The sequence below is a fragment of the Astatotilapia calliptera genome, chromosome 22 (genome assembly GCF_964374335.1).
Source record: "Astatotilapia calliptera chromosome 22, fAstCal68.1, whole genome shotgun sequence".
NCBI lineage: Eukaryota > Metazoa > Chordata > Actinopteri > Cichliformes > Cichlidae > Astatotilapia > Astatotilapia calliptera.
In genome coordinates, this window is record NC_137442.1 from 19,473,938 (window position 1) to 19,497,985 (window position 24,048).

At 41.0% G+C, this 24,048-nt stretch overlaps 1 protein-coding gene across 1 annotated transcript; it reads left to right on the top strand.

Moving 5' to 3' along the window:
* Nucleotides 1-6,138: 6,138 nt before the first annotated feature.
* poc1bl (POC1 centriolar protein homolog B (Chlamydomonas), like) lies at nucleotides 6,139-23,752 on the top strand. Its single transcript, XM_026156557.2, has 11 exons — nucleotides 6,139-6,289; nucleotides 9,117-9,569; nucleotides 11,414-11,583; nucleotides 12,861-13,050; nucleotides 13,196-13,381; nucleotides 14,795-14,912; nucleotides 17,969-18,145; nucleotides 19,558-19,689; nucleotides 20,608-20,718; nucleotides 21,913-22,065; nucleotides 22,148-23,752. The coding sequence occupies exons 2-11, from the start codon at nucleotides 9,184-9,186 to the stop codon at nucleotides 22,277-22,279; spliced, it is 1,755 nt and encodes a 584-aa protein (XP_026012342.1). The 5' UTR covers nucleotides 6,139-6,289; nucleotides 9,117-9,183; the 3' UTR covers nucleotides 22,280-23,752.
* Nucleotides 23,753-24,048: the final 296 nt, after the last annotated feature.

A 24,048-nucleotide genomic window follows, 5' to 3' on the forward strand; every position in this document is an offset into this window, starting at 1 on the left:
TAGATGGCTCACTGGACTGAATGTGATGAGTTGCCTTGGTGACGGAGGGACAGGCCTAAGGAGTCTGGTGCTGGATGAGAGATGGAGAAAAGTGAAGAGGTGGTTGTGTTTGTATGTGTCTTTAAGACACTCCCACTGGGCCCCCCTGGCTGCCGAGGACTGACTGCTGAGTGGGCTGATTGGCACATAGACAACACCCTCCAATCTTCCTCTCTCCTCATCTCCCCTCTATTCTTCCTCCTCTCTCACGCCGTAATGCTGATGATACGTTCTGCTCCGGGTCTACTTCAGCTGCATAAACAAGTGGATGGCGCTTTGTCCTGCAACCTTGGTATCATCCAGCTTGCACGCTTCAACGAAAAAAAGCGATGCACAGAAACACAGTCAGTCTTTGGGGGCAACCACTTATGAGAATGGCACACTTGACCTCAGTTTTGTTCCATGCACAATCAGAATGCAGTTCATCACACAATTCCTGCTCCAGCTTCAGCTCAGCGTTGCGTGACAGTAAAAACAACATGTCAAATTTGAACAGTGGCCTTTCCCTCCACTGCCTTCAGATCCATACATGCTTATTTACCACACCACATCTTTTCACAGTGCCTTTACTTGTTATATCAGGAAGAGCTCAGGTGGTACTGGGGTGGGACAAAATAACTACATCCCCTCCAAAAATCCACTTCCTTTTGTTATTACTGATAGATTGACACTTAATGCCGATATTTTATTCAAACTTGCCCCAAATCAATTCCCTCCATTAAGTTTACTTAGCCAAGTCACTGCTTTGCCAAGTAGCCCTCATTGTGCTGCTTATCAAATGAGAAATGAATGGAAGTTAAACCTGTGATGAAAAAGAAAATCACTGGGGCAAATGTCAGACAGCAGTTTAAAGCCAATCATAGAGCTAAATGAGACATTATTAAAACAAAATAATGATACAACATCATTATTATTACATTATTACTGCTGTTTCTTTTTAGGGACATCTATTCTCCTCTAGATATTAGGTATGGTGTGTCACAGCTATAGAGTATAACCTCTACATTGTGATATGATCATAATCATGATTATATCATGTAATAGTATTGCATTGTGGGCTTTTGTACTAGTGAAATTGACAATATAATGCCAACCTGCAGTACCTTTGCACCCCACCAGTGAGCCCTGGTGCACACTTTGGGAGTCACTGATCTATGCTATGCTCTCATTTTGTCTCTTCTCTTCTACTCATCCCCTGAACAAGTCACATAGACGACTGCTCCACCATGAACCGCACTCTGACCACTCACAGCATAAAAGATGGATGTAGCCACCATCGTGTGACTCACTGGTTTTGGGCTCCACACAGTCATAAACTGTGTGAGTGTAAAGTACAGATGCACACATCGAAGTAATGGACTAACAAACAAGGCTCTCACTCACCAAGAACTGAAGGACAAACTCCTAAGATGGTCTGTACCACACAGGAAGCCATACTATTACTCAGAAAATCCAAGAGCACACACATAGGCACAGCAAAGAGGTCTGGTTTGACTCAAAGTAGTTGAGCTGAGGCCTAGCGGACGATGCTCAGCTCCTGCTGTGTGTGTTGGGTCACCTGTTAATCAATGCAGCCACGGTTGTAACTCTACTATCCAGGTGGATACTGCTATCAGGCTTCTATATTGCTTTATACGAGAATGCTAATTGCTTTCTGCTATAACACAATTAAAGCTTGGAATATCCTTCCAAATAATTAGAAAACCTGTGCAGATTTCCATATCTTCTCTCATGCTTAACCTTGTTTTATATAATTCTATACCTGCGATTAACATTTTGATATGCATGTTGTTTTCAATTAGTTATTATCTGTGCTTGCGTGTGTGTGTGTATTTGCACACATGCAGGTATGTGAGTGTGTGCATATGTGTCTCCACTGACGGACTTTAATTGCATCTCACTGTTTTTTTTAACCTGCCCAGGGACCAAAGATGGAAATTAGCTAGTAGCTAAATCTGGCACAAAGCATTTTTCTGTTTTTGTGTGATTAATGAATTTTGTACATTCTCCCTGAAAGAAATGAACAGCAAACAAACAAACAAACAAACAAACAAGCAAAAAATAAATCACCCTACTTAGAGTTCTTATGAAGGGAGAATCTATCCATTGAGGCCAATTTTTTTTTTTTACTGTGCTCTAAATATTTTCTTTAATGCTATAATGTTGGGTTGGTTATAATATATATAAGCCTATGGGATTCACTTCATATTGGAGCTAGCCTCAAGTGGATGCAATTTTTGTCTTCATCAGCTCCAGAGATTGTCATATGGTCCTGGCGGTGGTCTCTTTTCTCTTAAAAGGGAGTTCTTCCTTCCTACTGTTGCTAAATGCTTTGTCATACAGGGTTTCTCTCTCTACAGTGCTTTCAGACAACTGTCACAGTGAATTAAGGCTATATTAATAAAACTGAATTGAACAACAGACCGCTAATGCAAAATGAAAATCAGCAAATTGAAAATTGTTTCAGTGCTTTTTCTTCAGTGTCAAAAGGTCACAAAAAAGGGTCCATTGAGATTTCAATTTGTAACATTTGACAGCCGCAAAAAGATCTGTAATACACTTTCATGTGACACAAGATGCCAAGCCAGCTGTACCTCAAAAAGACCAAACTGTCTGCAACAGCAAACAAAAACTGTGATCACAAAATAAAACTAATCAAACTGTTAGTGTTACTAACTCAAAAGTCTCTTTTTGGAACATTTAATACATCACCCCAAATCGGTCATGACAGATGGCTGCCCAACCCTGAGTCTGGTTCTGCTGAAGGTGTCTTCCCATTGCTGCCAACTTTATTGTCCGAGCTTTCCTGAGTGTTTCAAAGTGAACAAAGCTCATATAGAAGTGGGTGCATATATTTCTTCCTAATTAGACTTTTGCTATATTTTCATCGGTATCTGATCACAGCCTTATTCATGTGCAAAGCCTTGATGTTGTATTAGAATTTTGAAGTGCCACATTCCTAATTAATAAAATTCAAGGATGTCTCTTTTTTGTGTCTTAGTGTAAAGCATTGATGTATATGCCTACTACCTAAATAGACTGCAGATCTGCCAAGTTCTCTGAGGAATAAAATGTTAGTTTTTAACCAGTGCCATCGCCATTATGTTACATATCTAATGGATTCTCTTTCACACACAAATCAATGTGTAAGATCTTTCTACTTCATGCAATAATAGCCTATTCCCTCATATCCAAGGTCATAAAAGAGGCCTAACGTTCACCATCAGTCACTAATTGATAACCATATTCTGTCCTTATGGATGAAGGTCACTGTGTCTTCTTCTCTATGGGGAGCTAATAATCTAAGGAAGAGTATGAGCTGGAATCCATCTCCATTAAATTAAAGGAGCCTGGTCCCACAATGTGACCTCTATTCACTATGATTTATTGTATGAACAAAGTAAATGAACATTAAGCACAAAGGACATGCGGCTAATGAAATCATCAGCCCAACCGTTAAGCCAGTTAAGAGGAGAATGGAGCAGTAGTTGAATACAGCTGTAGATATGTAAAGGCCCAGACACACATTCCTTTGAATCACCTTTGTGAAGGTCTAGCAGTTTATAAGTCTACAGTTACCGCAGCCATTTAACTCAGCATGTATGACATCTCTGTTCTTCTAATTTTAGAGGTTAAATGAGTTGCTCAAATTAAACGGCACTCATTAGTTGGGAAACAGAATCTGACAAAGTAACGCATCAGTGCCACATGACTATTTCAGCTCCAAAAGATTAGAAGCGCCCAGAGGTATCTATGTCTATTAAAAAACAGGGGAGGATAGTTGTCCTTATTTAATATTCTACAAGAGTAGCAACACAAAGGGTGATGGGACCAAGTTAGTTTCCATCTGAATGGGCTCTACGGTTTGAAACACAAAGCTGTTTAAGGGCACCAACCTTTTGTATTCAGTTTGTTAATTGCATTAAGGTGGTATGGCATTAGTCCAATGTCAAGTGTAATTATAACAGATGTATTCTTTGCAGTCACTAGATGGCGCTCTTGACTTGAACTGTTTTCATTTGATCCTGCAGCCTATGGCACCAGGTCAAATCCTGTTGCCAGTATTTCTACCCCCTAGACTTGTGTTCTCCAAGTCTGTCAAATGAGAACGATCTCAATCATAAGCTCTGCAGCTACTGAACTGAGTCCAAATGCAGATTATCTTAAAGGACGGCGATAGGCTTAGTCAGCCTATGACCAATAAATCAAGAGGCCCTACAGAGCCAAAAACACAGGGATTGCTCCGGATTTTAATTAAATCTCTTAAGAAATGGGTCTCCTTTCTTTAATTTCAGTGTAGTGCACCTATGACAAATAACACAATTAGGTTAAGCTATAAGCTTAAAGGAAATTTAAATGTAGGTTGATGAAAATCTGAAGCTCCCTCACATTGAAAAAACCATAACAAGACTAGATTCCACACTGATTAAATCACTTTTGCCACTAACTTGAGAATGAAGAGGAAATGGGGCACGTTGCATATGTGAACTAAATGACAGCTTGAATAGAGGAAAGACCTGTACAACAGCCCTCCTTGTAGCTGTGAAAGCCTGAGATCCCTATCAGGGAAATGGGACCCTTTTCAGTTCCGGATGAGGGCACATCACCCTCACAGAGAGAGGTGTCAATTGGTTTCAAATGGGGAGACGGAAAGGAAAAGTAAAGAGCAAGAGGAATAAAGGATATTGGCAAGTTACCAACCCGTGCAGGTGTCTGCCTAAAAAACAGGCTGCACTAGCGCTTTGCACACTCTAGGCAAGTGTGGTCCAGCCTGAGCAGGAACCAGGAACTATGAGAAAACAAACCAAGCTCATAATAGCGAGAGCACAGAGGGAAGGGCTGTTGGTGCATGTGTCTGTGTGGATTACACAGTCCCTTTGTACAGTGGGGCGCATAGATCCTTTCGGCATTCCTGTGAACATCACAGTGGTTTCTCATTTGCTCTTTTGGGGGGTCAGACACTACATGGCATCACGATCAAACCAAAAAGCAATACCTACAGTCTTTTTGCCTCATGTATCCTGACATCAATCCACTGAACAGACTTTATTGCATGCTTCGGAGTTTTTGATCTCCATGCAATTCTCGTTGCATCAAAATTACAAACCTGTAAGCCTGCTATTAAATTCAATTAACTCTTTAAAGAAGATTAAAAGTTGCAGTTGCTGCTGTGGTAAAACACCAGCTCATGTTATTTTTTTCTCTTGCATTATGTCTGCTATGTCTTCATGATATGCAAACAGTGACACTCTTTACATCTGGATAGAAGGTTCATTCATTCAGATGATGTTATCAGCTCATAAACGTACTACAAACGTGGCAGGAGTTTCTAAGTGGGTGTAGCGTTTTGTAAAATGACTGTTTTTAGAAAGCAGCGACACATGAGCCAAACATTTTGGGCTCTTATAAAGTCATGGTAAAATGACGAAGTGCTTCAGATCATTGTTTTCAAGTGCAGGTCGAGTGTTTATCTCGAAAAGTATCGGAGTTTTTGCACAAATTAAAGTTTAGACAAACTCACGTCAGATTGTTTTCACATTGTACAGAGTCAGGATATAACGTTTATAGTCATCACTCCAAAGTTACATACAAAGACAGTCACATACAAAGTTTAAAGTTATTAAAAACCTGTGGGGGTTTCAGTTGTAGACAGAGCCAAATGAATAGCTAACAGGCTAGCATGAAGTACTTCGTCAATTTAACTGGAGACGTTGCTAACAACACCGGAAGTACCAACTACAACCCCACCCCACCCCCCGCGATTTTGTATGAGGAAGTTAATATGACGAAATGTCAAGACGTAAAAATCTATTGTAGACAACACACATAAGTACAAACCATGGGGTACCGTATAGCTTAAACGAACAATTACGTGTGTTATTCATTGAATAATTTAGGTTATTGAAAAAAATTCACATTGACGTTTATATAACGTACATTAATGGTTAATGATACCATATATAAACATATACTTCTGTACATATAAAGATGTTTTTTAATGTTTTATTCCTATGTATACTTATTGTTAAACTCCTGTCATTGTTGGACTTTTATTTTGAAAGGTTACGACGGAACCGCTGTAGTTTTTCAGTTTGTCTTGACAGAGGTCAGAAACCCAGTGTGGAGGAAAGGATGTGGGTATGCTGACATCTGCAAGCCAGAGGTTTGAGTGTGAGAAGACCGCAGCCAGGCTGACAGACAACGGCCTCAACTCTCGAAGTAACTCCGAGACATGTAACTTGTTGCGAAGGTAAACTCAACACAAGCTAACCTCGTCTTTCTTCACAGAAATGCTCTCCCAGCTACAATGTGTCGTCAAGTTCAAAGTACAGTTTGTCTGTTGACGATGTCGATAAAATCTATTTGCGCTCCTCACTCGTTTAGCAGTAATTAAACTTAAAAAACTTTGGCACCACAACTAATGTGGACTTTCTTTGAAAGTAGGAAGAGGTTGTCATTTAGCCTCTAGTAGCTGCTAATTCAAGTGGAGGCTTTGTAGAAAGTTGAGGGTATTCTTCCCACACAAACATTCACATACACACGCGCGCGCGCTGCTGCTGCTGTGCTATGCGTGTGTTTAATGCGACCTTCATCCAGGGGGGTCAGCGGAGGCTTTTGCTCTCTCTGCTGACTGTACGACTAGTTAGGAGCCAAACACTGATTTAGTTTGACAGATCCGGAGACCTGTTGCTGAACTTGCGTGTTACGACTGCAGCTTTCGAGACAGGCGCTCTCTCCACTGCTATTTCTCTTTTCCTCAAAGCTCCCCTTTCTTCATAAATACAAATTAAGATAAAAGTTTGATCATCAGCTAGGCCGTGGGGAGAGAGATGGCAGTGTTAGGGGTTTACTCGAGATTTACTTTTGCTTTCATTTGGAGCACCTATCAGCTTTAATAAAGCGAGGAGGGGAAGCGTTGTTTTAAAGTGTGTTTCAAGTGTGTTTGGGTTTGTTTGTGTGTCAGAGACAACAGTTAAATTAAGCCTGCCATCATCACTCATCCCACCCAGGCTCCTTTCTGTCAGTACCATATACACAGAGTGCAGCTGAGAGCTGCTTGTGTTGCTCCGATGAGTCAGTGATCCCTGTCTTCTTAAAATGAAATAGAGCCAGTCGGTTGGTGGGGAAGAGTTGCTTTGCTTTGTCAAGCATTGTTTGTGTAACCTGTTCAGCTAGTGCCTCTTGGATATTACACCATTTACAGCTATTTGTCGTTTCTGGACTGGTTGACAAGGAAATGAAGCGTGCAATGTATGCAGTACATAGTGTTCATTCCAGGCTGACCGTGGAGAGAAGTCGGGGCTTCATGACATCAGAATTTTAAGTGACTCTAACATAGAGTCTTATTTTATCAGCTATTGACCCATCCTTTCACTGCTCTCTGGGTGGGACATGCAGCAGAAAATGCACCCCAGGAAACCAATGTTATCCCTCGTCTCCCTTCTTTTTGTGTGTTTTTGTTTCATGACCAAAAAGCAGGTCAGGATTAACGTTGCATCTTAGCCCTCTGCCCCCATCCTGCTTGATCCAAGCAGCTGCCCTGGGTAAGGCTATCAGATTCAGAGAGAGTGGAAGGTGTGATGGACTGCTAATAAAAGGGGGTTTTGTTTGCAGGCGTCTCCATTTTGAAACCTCAGGAGTCCAGAGTTCTCTGGCCACAGCCCAGACTGGAGTGAAAAGGCTGCGCTGCTGCCTTGAAGGACTCCCATTGGCAATTGAGTTTCTTTTTTACTCTGCACTGCGGATGCGTGCACTCTTTGATTTTTCTATTTGCTTTTAAAGCGTTTCCTCAAAGGCCATTTTAAGCCAAGCTTTTCTCATAATTTGCATCTTTCTTCTGGTAAAAGTTGGAAATAACCATCATTAGCCTGTTCTGTGAGGAGGGAGAAGCCCTGCTGTGGTGTGTGGGACTGTGTATGTATGTGTGTGTGTGAATCATTATTGCCACTAAGCCTGTCTGACATTAGCTGGCACTACGGCAAATGGCACCCTGCTCTAATATTAATGCAACACAATTATGTGATTACATCCAGATCAGTGTCAACATAGCTAAGTGGTCTGTTTTTACCACAGGCTTCTTCCAGCTTTTGGCTAAGCCAATGCAAATGTCAAAACTGCTGTCTTTATGTACCGATAAACCCGGGAAAATCCTGTTTTTCAAAAAAGCCAAAAAATAAAATTTTTTTTCCTATTCCAATTGTTTGTTTGTTTTTTTAATGTTTTTTAAGGTTTCTTCCAATCAGCCTTGAATTTGGCCGAGTGGAAGAGAACACAAGTCTTAAAATGAGAAATCCTTCAAAAGACCAGGTTCTTAAAAAATCAAGTCTTTTAAAAGGTTTCCTAGTTAACAATGAATTAAACCCAAATCTAAACAAAAGGCATGCTTAAACCTGGCTGTTTGACCACTGTCTTTAAATATGTGTTTTCTGCTTTGCTGCAAATATGTGTCATATATGTTTAGGGTATTCAAAAATGAAAAGGAAGGAAAATTATAAAAGGTGAAAGTTTAAAAGACTTGATATAACTTTTGGATTTAGGGGGAAAAAATCTGACTGTATATGAGGCACAGATGTGAGAAACATTTCCGGTAAGACTCAGTGCGATTCACTGGGAATAAAACAGCTCAGTTTTAATTAATTTTATCAGGCTGACATATCTCTCGTTGGAGTGCATCACAGACTTAATTTATTCAGCACATTGCCGTGTGAGCCATAATTTAGCCTCTTCCATCTTTGCAATTTGTATTTAATGAGCATCTTAATGTGGCCCTGAGCATGCAAGCATATTTATGATGTCGGCGTTGATTACCGCTGGTCTGGTCAATGGGAGCGATGTCCTCAGGGCACTTGTGCATTTAGAGGCAGATACGATCTTTCGTGGATGTAAGTGTTTAGATTAAGAACTTGGGTTCTTACTTGATTAAGCCTTATCTAATGGGAGAGCTTTGTTGAGATGAGTTCCGATAGTCTGCTCCTGTCAGCGGTGTTTCTCAGCCGCCTCCTTTTGTGGTTTGCTTTAAAATGTGACATAAAATGTGTGTGATTATAAACTTTTGTCTATTTCTTTCTTTCCTCCAGAGGCTTGTGTCCTGTAAGGGCACCTTGAAGCTCAGCCTGTCACTGTCCTTCCTTGGTGGTTCCTGTCATGAGGGGGCGTGTTTCTCGAAAGCTGGGCTTGCTGGCCAAGGCTGGTTTCCTCCTGTGGGTGCTGTGGCTTGGCTATCTGCTGTTGGAGCGCTCCTCTTTCCCTTTCTCTTCCTCTGTGGAGGATGAGGTTAAAGACCAAAATCTTAAGGAACGACAGCTGGTCTCAGAGGAGAGTGGGAATGATGAGCAGCTGGCTAGGCCTCTGTACATTAAACCACCACCAGACAACAATGCACCAGGGGAGTGGGGCCGGACCACACACCTCAACCTGAGCCCTGAAGAAAAGAAGCAGGAGCAGGACAGTGTGGAGCACTACGCCATCAATATTTATGTCAGCGACAAGATCTCCCTTCATCGGCACATCCAGGACCACAGGATGAAAGAGTGAGTACAGAAAAAACAAGAATAATCCATTAGTTACTTACTGAGTGACGGCATCTGACAACCAGTCGAAAGTAAACTCACTTAAATTGTTTTGTTTTTTTAATGCTTTCTATTTTCCTTGCTAATACACGAGGCCTTGAATATTGCCTGGAGCATCTTCAGTGCTACAACGGTTACAAATTACTCAGTAGAGATTAAGTTGAACTCTTTACTGGAATCACGTTTTCACTGACAGTTAGAGACAAGCATGAAGGCTCGTGTGATCCAGTGCAGGGCTTGGTGAAGTTGTTGTAAGAGGCTTTTTGGCTGAATTGATTCATTTCATCCTCGGTTGTTGTCAGCAGCTCAAATACACCGTGTGATGTCTTTTATTAGCAGTTTCTCCTTCGGCCCTTTGGCCTTTTGTCTCTTCGCTTACTGCCTCTCATGCTAATGAAACCCAGATGTTGCATCAGCATCAACTTGGCGAGAACCGTCATTCGATTGTGTAAAGGCCGTGTGTTTATTTTAAATGCCCTGGAGTATATTTGTAAAGCATTATAGATTATTTCTAGCATCAAATTTGCAATCACAGCTAAATACAATTGTTCTATTTATGCTCATTGAACACCCCAAGCTAAATGTTATTTAAACTGGAGCTGGAAAAATGAGTCTCCTGGGTCACCTAGGTGTAACTGGAGTAACCCTTGTCACCACTGCGACACACACACACACAAAGATGCTCTCGCCGGGTGGAGGAAAATGTCTCAGTGGCTGAAAGTAACTCCTTGTAACGATGGGTGACATGGGCCTAGCAGTGGCAGAGGGACATTTGACGAGTGCAGATGTGACACAGGATGCAGCAGTGCTCTGGGTGTTTTCTGTATGAACATATTATATATTTATGCACTTGTTTTGTTGTTATGTCAGCTGATATACTTCCGCTGCTTGTCAGATAACATGCCGTAGGACTAAATTATGGCCACGACTGGCTGTTATTACACTCAGTAAGATCTGAGAACAGTAAATTCTCATTCTTCTTGTCAGACTGCTCCAGATGCGCTAGTCTTTTTGTTTGGCTTTAGGGCTTGTAAATCTGTAAGCAAATGGGTCATGTCCTCCCAGGTTTATTAATTTTGAAGTGGTGTATATGTTTGTTGTAGTTCTGCACCTAGTCCATTACTATTTTCCCGTTTCCTCCAGCAGGTGTTTTTTTTTTTTTTTTTTTTTTTTAGCGGATTAGCTTTAGGCTCTCTTGAGATGAAACTGCAGCACTATAAACACAGTGCTTCTGAGGGGAGGGCGAAGTAGCTCATTTGATTTGTTGTGTCCAACTCACTTCCAGCAATGTCATATTTGTAAATTGGAACTCTGGCTACAAAACTGCTAAAAATCTGTGCCAATTTTGTGCTTTCACAGTCTTGAGCTTACAGAAACATTTTACCCTTTTTGTTTTTCGTGTTTCTCCTGACTTTCTGTGTCATATTTTGCTCTCTCTTTGTCCAGTTTCCAGCTTTTGATTTGGTCCCAATTTTTTCTTTCTTTTTTTTTCACCCCCCCCCCCCCCCCCCTCCCCCCTCCCAGAGCGCTGCTGTGGTATGTTGCTCATTGGTGTAATATGCTCCCTACCCCCATCCATATTTCTGCTTCTCTTTATTGTTTTAATGAGTGCCATCTGGATTAGGACCAGAAGCCTCCTCCTGCCACACTTGTCGCTGAGCCTGCTCTGGCCATATGAAAAATAATTTCATGCCCGTATGAGTTCATTTACAGTGCTGTTGTGTCTCCATGAAAATACAGTAAACTAAAGCTTGTGTCAACTCTGTCTCTCCCTCCACCCACACAAACACACTTGCATGCCTCAGATGCCGAAGTAAGAAGTTTGACTACCGACATTTACCTACCACCTCTGTGATCATAGCCTTCTACAACGAGGCCTGGTCCACCCTGCTGAGGACCATTCACAGCGTGCTGGAAGCCACGCCTGCCGTCCTCTTGAAAGAGATCATCCTCGTCGATGACTTCAGTGACCGAGGTTTGTAAGCATGTGTAATTTTGTCTCTGTACAAGTAAAATGTTGTCATACGAGCTGTGCAACAAAGATGACTGACAGCTCGGCCTAGTTTAGTAAACCAGTTGAACCAAACCTCATTTGTGTGCCGCTTTGATTTTGGCACAGTGACAAAGTACAAAAGACGATTCAAGAAGGAGCCTGCTATATATAGAAATAAAGATGCTGTCTATAGTGGGATGAATAGTGAATGCCTTTGAATAGAGCAATTAGAAAAAAAACAGTCCTCTGAAACAAGTCCTGACACATTTCCTGTCCTGAAAATATTCCCAGAGCAGATAAATCTGCTCAGGAAGGATAAGAAATTTAAAACTTGGCCAGGTAATTAAATAAAAAAAAAAAGGTTGTGTTTAAAATTGTGATTGTGTGGGTTTTTTCCAGTAAATTTTGTTATTTTGTCATTTTAAGAACAAAGCAATATAAATCTTTAGCCAGCATCTTTATAAGCAAGTCGGGAACTTAAGCAGGAACATTTGGACCTCAGGAACAGCACAACAGTAGCAAAACAGTCTACACTCTGCATCTGCCCCCTGGCTTTTGAGGTGCTTTCAGTCACATCTTGCAGTTTTCATCAGTAAATGGATCGTCTGCTGACTCTAAGAATGATACTACTACACCTCAGAAACTGGATATAGGAGGTGCTTGATGTCTGTCTGTCTTAATGGAATTAGTATTTGGTCACAGCAAGTCTAGTCTGTGCGGATCAGAGACATTACACCATAAAGATGACCTCAGTGAGCACTGAGTTGCGGTGACATCATTTCCTTTCCTCCAGCCACTCTGACCAATTGGAATGTTAGACATGCCACTCCTAAACCAGACAGCCGGCTGCTGGAGGAGTGACAGCTTTCCCCTTTAAAGCTGGCTAAACCGGATCTAGCATATCAAGTTTTAGTGTTGACGTGTGTTTAAAACTGCATGAATCACCTACCTACTACTATTTTTGATACCAGCGTTGCCTCAATAAACATGATAAATGTGCAATAAAACAGAGTGCTGGTATTTCCCAAATCATCAGGGACTAGTATGCAGTTCTGTAGGTAATGACGCATGGTGAGCAGCCAATAAAACACAAATGAAGGAGTAATAAGTTGGTGACAAGATGATTGTTTTGTGTCAAGAGCTGATGAACATTTCACTTCATAATCCATAAATATAGAAGTACCTGTGTGTCTGTCCACTTGTTTTAATACTAAATCATTTGATATCATGATTTCTTTGTGTTTGCATTACAAAAATAGGCTACCTGAAATCCAAGCTAGCCGACTACATCAGTGATCTGCAACGTGTGCGTCTTATCCGCACCAACAAAAGGGAGGGGCTGGTTCGTGCACGTCTCATTGGCGCCACCTATGCCACCGGTGACGTGCTGACATTTCTTGACTGCCACTGTGAGTGTGTTCCTGGCTGGATTGAGCCTCTGTTGGAAAGGTGCCTAAATACATTTTTAACAACCTTATCCGAAAAAGGTAGAAATTGTTTTTAAGCTTTAAGACTCACATTGAATCAACTTTTCTTCCCCCCTTCTTTTCATTTTTTCCTGCCACCCTCCTTTCTGCCTGTTATGGTCTCTTAGGATTTCTGAGAATGCGAGTACCATCGTGTGCCCTGTGATCGACACCATCGACTGGAACACGTTTGAGTTTTACATGCAAACAGATGAGCCAATGATCGGAGGATTTGACTGGAGACTCACCTTTCAGTGGCACTCTGTCCCTGAAATGGAACGCAAGAGGCGCAAGTCTCGCATCGACCCCATCAGGTAACAGTATGGTACTTTCCAAGGCCTACTGTCATGAGAGATCACTTTATCAGCTTGACACATGTCAGTGAAGAGATCCCCCAAAGAAAAAGCATCGTGGCTGTTTTTTTTAAAGGAGGATTTCATTTACTCAAGATTAACATGCAACACTGAATGGCCAGAGTAATATGAAACTAGATAGACCACTGTTAAGTGAGGTAACAGAGACTGTTTTAACTTTAATGAGACCAGTAGTGTTTGTATTCATAGTTATTCCCCAAATGCCCATTTTGAGTCAGGAGAAATCCTCACTGTGATTGATCTTTAAAACACTGGGAAATCCATTATGCTTCCTGCTACCTTATCATTTTCTCATAGCCTCAGTTAATCAACTTGTCTATATTCTCGTCCTCCCATCTCTTTGCTGCATTTGGCACCACTGACACAACATTTTAATACAGGTAAAAAAACACTGATATTAAATTAGCCTCACCAGGACAGTTTAGTTTGTATTCATCAGTTTCCAGTTTGTCTTACATGCGCAATTTCCTAAACAGTTGCTAAAACAGTTGAATAAAAGTTAAAAGTCTGCAATTACAAAAATTACAAAAGTCCTGTCATTATCCAGAAACTTATGGACTTAATTATAGCTTTTTTTTAACTTCTAAGTTGGACTATTTACACTTGTTAATATCAAGATGTCGCAGCAGTTCTCTTATAAGCTTTCAGATAATCAGAATAAAGCATAAGAAATGATATATCTCCCAAATTATCTTAATGTCATTGGCTTCCTCATTGGTATACTCCTCACACATAAAGCCTTTAATGAACCAAAACCCCACCATATCTTAAGGACAGTGGTACCGTTTTATCCCAGTAGAGCACTCTGCTGCCAGAGGGCAGGTTCACTTGTGGTTCTTAGAGCCTTCGACTATAAACCTCCTTCCTGGGGAACCAGCTCCCTATTTAATTCAGAGACTGGCACTAGCTCCACTTTTAAGGTGTTTTGAACCTTATAGTTTGCTAGGAAACCCTAAACCATCCATATGTCAGTCTCTGCAAGTATGCATGGATTTGGTTGGAACTGATTGGATTCATTGAGTGAAAGGTTACATACCGATGTTCACTTGTATGACACTGTTACAGTTCAGTAACGTTGTATCTTCTGTTCCATAATTTGTTATTTTTCTCCCTGTCATCTTTTTTTCTGTCCCTTTCTGTAATTTTTGTTTCACCCCAACTGCTCAAGGTAAATGGCTGCCCTCCTTAAGCCTGTTTCAGCCAGACATTTCTTCCTGTTGAAGGAAGTTTGTTTTTTTTTTTCTCCCCACTATCGTCAACTACTTGCGCAGAGGGAATCGCTGAGTTTTTCTGTGTAACGGGATTGAACATGGCCATGATAAAAATGATCTTGTTTTTCTTGTATTCTCACAGGTCTCCTACTATGGCCGGGGGATTATTTGCTGTTAGCAAGGCCTACTTTGAGTATCTGGGCACGTATGACATGGGCATGGATGTGTGGGGAGGAGAAAACCTGGAGCTCTCTTTCAGGGTGAGTTAATTTTCCATCACTCAGAATCACAGTGAAGTGTCTGCTTAGCCCCCACAGGGCCACTTAATCGATATTAGACCTGAGTGGTTCTTTTAAAACATTTTGCGAAAGACTCACTAATCTGAGTTGCTTTGTTACCAGATCCAGACAAACCATATCTTTACTCAGCTTTTTTTTACTGCGATAGAGAGCAGAGAGAAAGATCATTAAATTTAGTTGGAAAATGTTTATCCTGTGCCCGCTGGTGCGTAGTTGGCGTGAGTCAGTGTCAGATCACAGTCAGTCAGGGTATGTGAAACTGCAGCCTTATATTGGCTGATACCTTGTTGTGATGTTGGTGTCACTTTTCACTTGCTGGCGTCAATCAAGCTGGCACAGATTTTAAGCAGGAGCATGCAAGATTAGGAATGTAAATTGTGTGTGTATGATTTATAGTGTGTATTTGTCTGCATTGTGAAGAAGAATGGGCTGTTCAGCTGAGTGATATGTTATGCATGTGGAAACAAAAATGCCTCTCACCGGGACTTTTTCCCATACATAATTTATGTTTAGTGAATTGGTTTCTAGGTCTCTTTTTTTTGGAGTGTTGAAAAATAGTGGTGCGGCGTAAAATGCTTTCTGAATTAAGATGGAAAGGACTGTCTTGCATTAGCTGTTTGCCTATGGACTTATGATAATGGCTTTGCCTTGTGTAGGAGCCGGTAGAGTGGGTCATTTACTAATCACAAGGTCAGTATTTTGATCTCTGGCACCTCCAACCTGCATGTCAAATTATCTTTAGGTAAGAAACTGAACCCCAATGCGGAGTGCGAGTGTGGGAATTAAAAAAGCACTTAGGTGAATGTGTGGGTAAATGTAAATAAGACTTGTGTAGAAAAGCACTAAATCAATACCAGACCATTTCTTTAAGGATGTTAATCTTTTGTTCGATCAATGGTGAACGATCCAGCCATTAATGTAAGGTAAAAAGATATTGTCTGTGTAGGTTCTAGTATAAATGCAGCTGTATGACTCACAAAAGTATGTGTTGAACCTTTGTGGTAAGATTGATAAAGCAGTTTCTTCATTCAGATAATACCTGTAGTAGATCTTGTTTTGTAATCTTTGCTTAAAAGGAACATCAAGACAAGGTGGACCGATACACATAAAGTTAAACAGAATCATGTGGCGACCAACAGCTTACAGATACAGCACATGCCCAGTGCACCAACCTTACACCAACTAACAGCAGCAACTGTGCGGCTTACCACCACCTCTGTTTTTTCCCCATGACCTGTCTCTCTCAAGCTGTTCCTATAATATAAGGACTTAAAAATAATGTTAAGAAGCTGAATCACCATTTTGGTAATATTTGATACAAAACTGTGCACAGTGTTATTGTCAAAACACACCACAATAGACTTGTTTCACAGCAGCCATTGGACAAAATGTAGTAGTCAAACACAGTTGTTACTACTGCAGTCATGACGGTTCTGATCTGTTTCAGTGCTGAGCCCTCATTAAGGCGATTAGTAACAGCTGTCTTTGCCCATGATTTCATGTCAGAATGGCTGCTGGGAAAAAGATCCATTGTGGATGATGCAGTCTAAAAAAGAAAAAACTTACACAGGTGTCAAAGGCCGAGATTGAAGATGGTTGAGGTCCATTAGGTCAAATGTACAGGAAATAGGTGGCCCAAGTGTTAGTAATCCCCCAACCCTCCCCTGTCCCACATGTGAAGGGTCTCCATGTGGTCTATAATCGTTTACCAGCAGTGAGGTGAAGCTGGTAATGTTTTTACTTTGTGAGTTTTTGCAAAATGTTGTTTTGGAAAAATCTTCAGCAGTGGAAACAACCTTCACAGGCACCTTTGATAAATCTTTATATGTCTGCCTGTGGACAGGTATTTCCGTTTCCCATTACTCAAATTTTACATTCTCGACTCCTTTTCCTTGCATCTTAATCCTTCCCACTAAAGATGTGAGGAGGAAAGGACACGAGGATCAAGGAGCTGAGGCAACAGGTGTTTTAACAATATGAGACATCCTTGCCTTGGAGCCTCATTTTAACTCAATGTCAGTTTAATCCAAGATGTGGCAAAGCTGGGTCGTAAATTGTTTTGTTATAGCCCAACCGCTGCTGCATTTTTATGACTGCAGGTGTAACAGTGTTCATGATGTTTTATGTTACCGGCTACTTTTGATTAAATTTGCAATATGGCTCATTTTAATCACACATAAGAAGTGAAGGGCAGACTGTTTGATCTATTGTTTACATATTCTACCTGAGTAGCGTGGGGTTTTTTTATACATTGAAGGTAAAAATACTCTAGCAAAGAAAACACTTGTGCATTCTTGATTATAGCTCCTCCAGCAACCCTCCTCTCTTGTCTGTCTTCCTTCCTTCCCTGTAGGAATTGAGGCGTCCTTCAACAAGGCATACTGAGATTAATTTCCAGGTCGCAGGCAGGACGATGAAGGGCAGAGAAGACATAAATTAGGGAAAAGACAAAAGTAACACAAGCATGCAAAGCATGCAGTCGCCTGACATGTGTGTAAGGCTGAGTTCGAAGATAGGTGTGATAACCCATGAATACTGAGAACATGTGTTACTGGTGGGGCACACATCTCACACCCATCTATGGTTTAAGTACTAGATAAAGATACTTGCATGAGAGAGAGAAATACGTTACAAAATAAAAACAATTAGAGGCATCAGGTGAGAGGGACACTTGCTCCGTCGCACTTTACTTTTAGCCCAGTTTACACATTGTTTGTGCTTGGGCTGCTCAGCAGCCATCTTTGTACTTGACCTTAATTTTCCTGACAAACACAATCCTGGAAACGTGATTGTGTTTGTTTTTTTTACTCGTGTTGTGAACACGTTAACATATTGAAGAAACGTCACTTGAAATGAGGTAACATTAACATTTGAGATCTGTGGACTCCACTAAAGAGTTTGTTTTAATATTTGTATTTTTTTTTATTTCTTAATTGTTGTTGTGACACAGTTGTTATCTAGAAAGGTGATATATAAATACATTTTACTTTACTTAATTGCATATCTGCCACCCTTAGGTGTGGCAGTGTGGGGGCAGCCTGGAGATTCATCCCTGCTCGCACGTGGGACATGTGTTCCCTAAAAAAGCCCCTTACGCGCGGCCCAACTTCCTCCAGAATACTGTCCGAGCTGCAGAGGTCTGGATGGACTCTTACAAAAAGCACTTCTACAACAGGAACCCTCCAGCCAGAAAGGTAAGACACTTTGCGTGTTTCATGCACTGATATGTTGTCACACTATCCAGCACCATGTGTAGACAGTAAATTGAATAGTTATTTTTGGTGTCAGATTTAGATGATTCATCTAACTGCCCCCTGTAGGTGTGGATATAAGATCAGTATCTGACTGAGTGGGTTAGGTGTATTGAGGTACTGAGGCTGTTCACATGTGTGTGTATGGTGTGAGTGCTGTGCCTCTCAGGTTCTGAGTATTGGGCACCATCAAAGATTCATGTATCTCAGTTTCAACTATCTGAAAAAAGTGCATTATTAATGTCAGGGATCTTTGATCAAACAATAAATTACCTGGTCAGGGGAGATTGAACACAGCACAGACCAAGATCATCAGCTCCAAGTCTATTACGTTGCTGTCATAATTTGTCATGCAGCTATAGAGCGATAGACGTGTGACTAGTTTGATTAATGAGTTATATAATTTTCATTGAATACATTTAATCATGTTGATATTCCAACTTTTCTTTACACTTTTCTAAAGAAAGAATAGCTGTTATAAATGTGTTTTTTTTATAAGGAATTATTGTTTTATGTTGTTTTTTTGTTCATTTATTTTAAATATTTTTTTCTTGTTAATTTTGAGATTGGGAGCACAATGCAGTAAGGATCACAAAGAAAAAGTACTCGATAGATCAGAAATCTTATGATTGAATTAGTTTAGTGTGTGCGTGTGCGTGTGTGTGTGTGTTAGGCGGTCTTGTTATAATCCATCCTCAAACATGCCAAAGGAACTCTAGACTCCTAGGGTAGACTTCACGCCTTAGCAAACACAGCTATTTAAAACATGCTGTTGGCAATAATCTGCTAGTTGGCTTCCTGAGATTCTTATTTGAACTCGATTTTTGGAGTTACAGGAGCCGGATTCACCTCTCAAATCCAGGATGTAAATATTTGCTTTAAAAGTCTAACTGTGTCCTTTATGAAAACACCCATCAATTGTGTTGTCAAATATCTTATGTAAATTGTATGTACAAAAGTAATGGGCCCTGAGAATCGGTTTAACTCACAAGGTTGAGCAGACATGTACTGTAAGGCTAATAAAGCCTAAAAATGCTCCAAATTTGCTTATAAAATAATGCTCTGCTGAGCTCCAAACACCCTCTGGCATTAACATCTACAGAAAAACTGCACAAGGAACTTCATTGCATGGTTTCCAGTAGTTCCTGTAGGTGTAATGTGTTAGTGACCCAGTAGTTTTGTCCATACAGTGTATATTTAAAGAAAAGTGTGCATGCTCTAATGATTAAAATGTAGCTGCAATGTATAAATAAAGCGATACTGTCCATAAATGTACATTCTTAATAAACTCTCCTAAATCTAACCAGCTTTTTCACCCACAGCAGTGACTCATGCATTGTGTGGTTGCTTCACAGGAGAAATATGGGAATATTTCAGAACGGCTACTTTTGAGGGAGAAGCTGAAATGCAACAGCTTTGAGTGGTATCTGAAGAACATCTATCCTGAACTACATGTACCCGAGGACAGGGAGGGCTGGCACGGGGCTGTAAGTGTCTCCTTTTCAGATGCTGTGTCTGAATTCTGTTATTGATCCTGTTAGTGCAAGATTAATTATTTAGTTTTTGGACTGATGGCAGATCTTGTTGTGATTTATAAAAGACAGCAATGCGGCTGTGTCTTCATTCATCATTCAAGTGTGAAACAAAAGTATTCGGGTGAGACGTGATATGAGAAAACTCCGTTGAAAGTGGGAAGGCTTCGAAATCCATTTGACTGGGCTCAAGACCTTTCTAATTCAGACATCTGGTGAAGTCTCCTGTTATAAAATGCTTTACAGAAAAATTGCTCTTGGCTCAGTGTTGGATTTTAAAACAATTACATTTTAGCCACAGCAATGTCTCTGTTTTTTTCTGAAGCGAAAAAGAAAATTCCCTCAAAGATTTCTTCTTTAGTTATAATGTCCAAAAATCCACCACCTGTCCACGTCGACACACATTTCCCAGTGACAGCTGTGAAGTCAAATGCTACAGCGAGGGCATCGTCCAAAGTCTCAAATGTTCTGCTGTCATAACTGTCTAAAATTTGCATGCACACCCACACTACAGGTACACGGTGACAAAACCTGAAAGAACGGCATTACTCAGACAAAGAAAAATTTACATTTTCTTATGAAACTGGGCGAAAGTAAGTTTTATTTCATATTGATTAATATATGTGTACTGATGTGGAAAATAAGCAAAATGGCAAAGGTTCAATTTGTTTTCGCTTCCTGGTGATATACCGTCATTTAATGATTTAATCAGATGACTGAATCCACCATCTTCAGGGCTGTTGCATCCTACGTGGCCTTAAAGTCTAACCTGCCAGCAAAGAATAAATCCAAGAAAATAAGAGTCCTCACAGGAATCGATATACAGTGCCGCATTTCACTTGTTATTAATATTTACTGCTCTCTTCCTGCCAGGTGCGTAGCTCAGGAATACATTCAGAGTGCCTTGACTACAACGCTCCAGAGCACAGTCCCACAGGTTCCCAGATTTCTCTTTTCGGCTGCCACGGCCAAGGAGGCAACCAGGTACGTCAGGCATTTCAGTGTTTATTCTTTCTTGACACAATCCCACAGCTTCTCGTGGCCCCCGTGGGAGATATATCTTGAAATGTCAAGACTTTCTGCTAACCCCTAAAACAAGCTGCCACAGTTGATTCACACCAGAAAATTACTCTCTGCTGGTGTGTCCAACATGACTTGAATGTAATGAATGGAAAACTGAATGTGGTATTGCATCCACACATAGCTGGAAAAAAAGGTGCACATGAATCACAGGCGCTTTTTTTTTTTCTTTCTTTCTTTTTTTTCCAATTCCAGTAACGGCTGGTTTAGAAGGCACCAGATTATTTATCTGCGAGGATGTATATTTAATGTTGGAGTCAGACAATAGGCAGAACTTCTTTCTGTGGATCTTCAACCTGGCTGTTATCTCTGATTACCCCATTGATGCACCGCATCAGGTGTCCTCAGTCACAAAAAGCGCCATGTGTGACTGAAAATCAATGTTTGAATGGCTTCTCGGTGAAACAAAAACCTGAGGGCCCTTCACCACCTCCCTCCTGCCCCTTTCCCTGGCCCACATAAGAACCACGTTCCATTTAAAAGATACATGAGCCTCATGGGCAGAATGAATGGCACAGCCTGGATAAATAAGTTTGAAGCCAGAGACAGTGGACCCCGAGTAAGTCTTTTATTAGAAACGACCATAACGGGGCCCCAGTGCAACTGAAAGATGTATGAGATGTGAAGAAAAGGATGGGGAAGTATAAAGATTGATTACCTGACCCTCCGCTTAACGGGTAGCACAGGGAGCATTGCATCTTTTGTCCCACTGGACCAGGTTGTTGAAATGACACCAGAGGGGAAGAGTCGGGTTTGTGCTCATGTCTGCTTGATTGAAAGGGCCAAGGCCCCGTCTTTGCTCATGAGATCCCTCGACACACTCGCCGACGCATCATATAGTGCATTTATAGCCGTGGCGCAACAGCAGAGTAAAACATCCTGTAATCCTAGTGGGTAAGAAAAAAAATACCAAACTGCACTAATTGGCTTTCTAAACAAAAGACAGATGTAGCTGAAGAAAGAAGAAGGAAAAGTTTTAATCTCTTAGTCTCTGCTTCTTTTCAGAGAAATGTGTGAATACAAGCTTGTGTCAAAGAAATACATTTTAACTGTAAATGGAGAAAAAATGGCCAAATAACTGTCTCTTTCTCTCTCCAGTACTTTGAATACACATCTCAAAAGGAGATCCGTTTCAACTCTGTGACAGAGCTGTGTGCCGAAGTACTGGAAGGACAGACCTCCATCGGAATGAGGCACTGCCCTCGTGATGAGGAAGTCAGACCTCCCAGTCTCATCTGGGAGTTCAAAGAGGTAAGGGATTCATGAATGTGTGTGCCACAGGTTCACATTTTCCTGTAAACTGACTCCACGCTTTCAACTTCCAACCTTTCAGGACAGGACCATCTATCATCCACACTCAGACATGTGCGTGACAGCCTACCGCACAACGACGGGCCGCACGGATGCCCAGATGAGGCGCTGCGTCCCAGGGGACAAAACCCAGCAGTGGAAGTTTGAGTGGTAGTGGGAGGAAGCTAGATAGTAGCAGGGAACCTTAAGTGGCCTTCCGTGACCACAGTGCAAATACTGTAGCGGAGGTATGACCCCCCGCTGCTCCCATTTCTGTTACTTTTCAAGTCTGCACTGAATGGAAATGGCGGGAAAAAAAGAAAAAAAAGAGGTGTTGGAGAAAGTCACTTTAAGCCAATGACTCACCCAGTCCAGTGCTTTTAAACCTTTGTGAATACCTACAGAGGTGAGGTCTTTTTTTAAAGAACACCAGCTGAATTTAAGACTTTTTTTGTTGTTGTTGTTTTCATCCAAGTGCCTCTACAGCCAGAGTGGAGTACACAGCACACCTGAAGTGTCATTGCCGTCTCGGGGTTTTGCAACAACTTGAAAGCAGCGAGATGTGTAGCACACGAAGCAGTGCCTTCAAAGAGATTAAAGCCAGTTTCTTGATCGGAAACATGATCGGAAAATCACCATGCACTATAGAATAATGCCTTAAAGTGCAATTAATATTGATTCTTTTTATTATGTCCTCATATTTGTTTTTAAAAAAATTGTGAAAAAACAGGCTGCTGGATTAGGAATGTAAGGTCGGCAGCATTTTGCCCCAAACCCGCTGCTTCCTAACGTGCTCCATCATGTGAGAGGAAGGAGCTGTGGTCATACTAGACTGCCTCTCAATTCTAGCTTTTGTCTATGGAGCTAGTTTCGTGGTAGAATACCTTCTGAATGAGATTGGAAGTATTTATTAAAGTGTATTTTGCCTCAGATGGTTTATCAAGTTGACACGGATGTTGTGATCTATTCTCCCCTGTTGTGTTAAATTAAGAATACCCTCTAAACCCATCTGTCACTTTGCTTTTGAGAACCTGTCATCCCTCACAAACCCGTGCGTGCCGAAATGAAATGTGCCAGTGCCAGCGTATTTATTTAGAGCTTTTTCAATTCTATAAAACTACAAACAACACTCACTAGAGCCTGTTTTTTGTTTAGTCACAAGAATCCTTAAAGGGAGCAGCTCTGTGCCAGTTCTCTTAAGAGTCTTGTGTGTAAGCTGTACTTGAAACTACATCAAAAACACTCCTGTTAGGCTTTCTTTTCTTCTTTTTTTCCACTCAAGACCACATTAGTGTTTCTACTGGGATCAAAGGACCAAGAGATTCAGTGAAACTGTTGGTAAAATGACTGGTGAATAGCATTTTTTTTGCTATTCATTCCCACTGAATTACATTTGGTCTCAATGGCAATTTGAATTTATGAATATGTGATATTCAAACTAGTTGATAAATTGTGAGATGACTCCTTTTGTGTGTTAGCTTTGTAAATAATGCTTGGTTAAAGGGACCAGTAAAAACTACTGATGAGGCAAAAGGGAAGTTGATTACTTGATATGAAGAAGAGGTTGGACTGTTGGGGATGGGGAAGGATTTTTCTAAATAAAATGACTGCTGGGATGATTGAAAGAATAAAAGACTAACCACAAACACACATGCCTTTTGTTTTACTCGCCTGCACAAACAGCGCATTGCACAGTTAAACTGTCAGGAATGAGGAAGAAGTTTTTTCGTTATATGAAATGCCAGGTGTAGCAAAAGGAGAAAAGTGTGAGCTGCTGCAGCTATACTAGGTGTGAATGTGTACTTTTTGTTGTTGTTGTCATGGTATAAGCGACAACATGCATTTCACATTTGAACAACCAAAGACTGAAAAGCTGCTATTGCAATCTGCTGCCTGCAATCCACACAGCTCACCCCTGCACTCACGGACTGCAGCATTCATAAT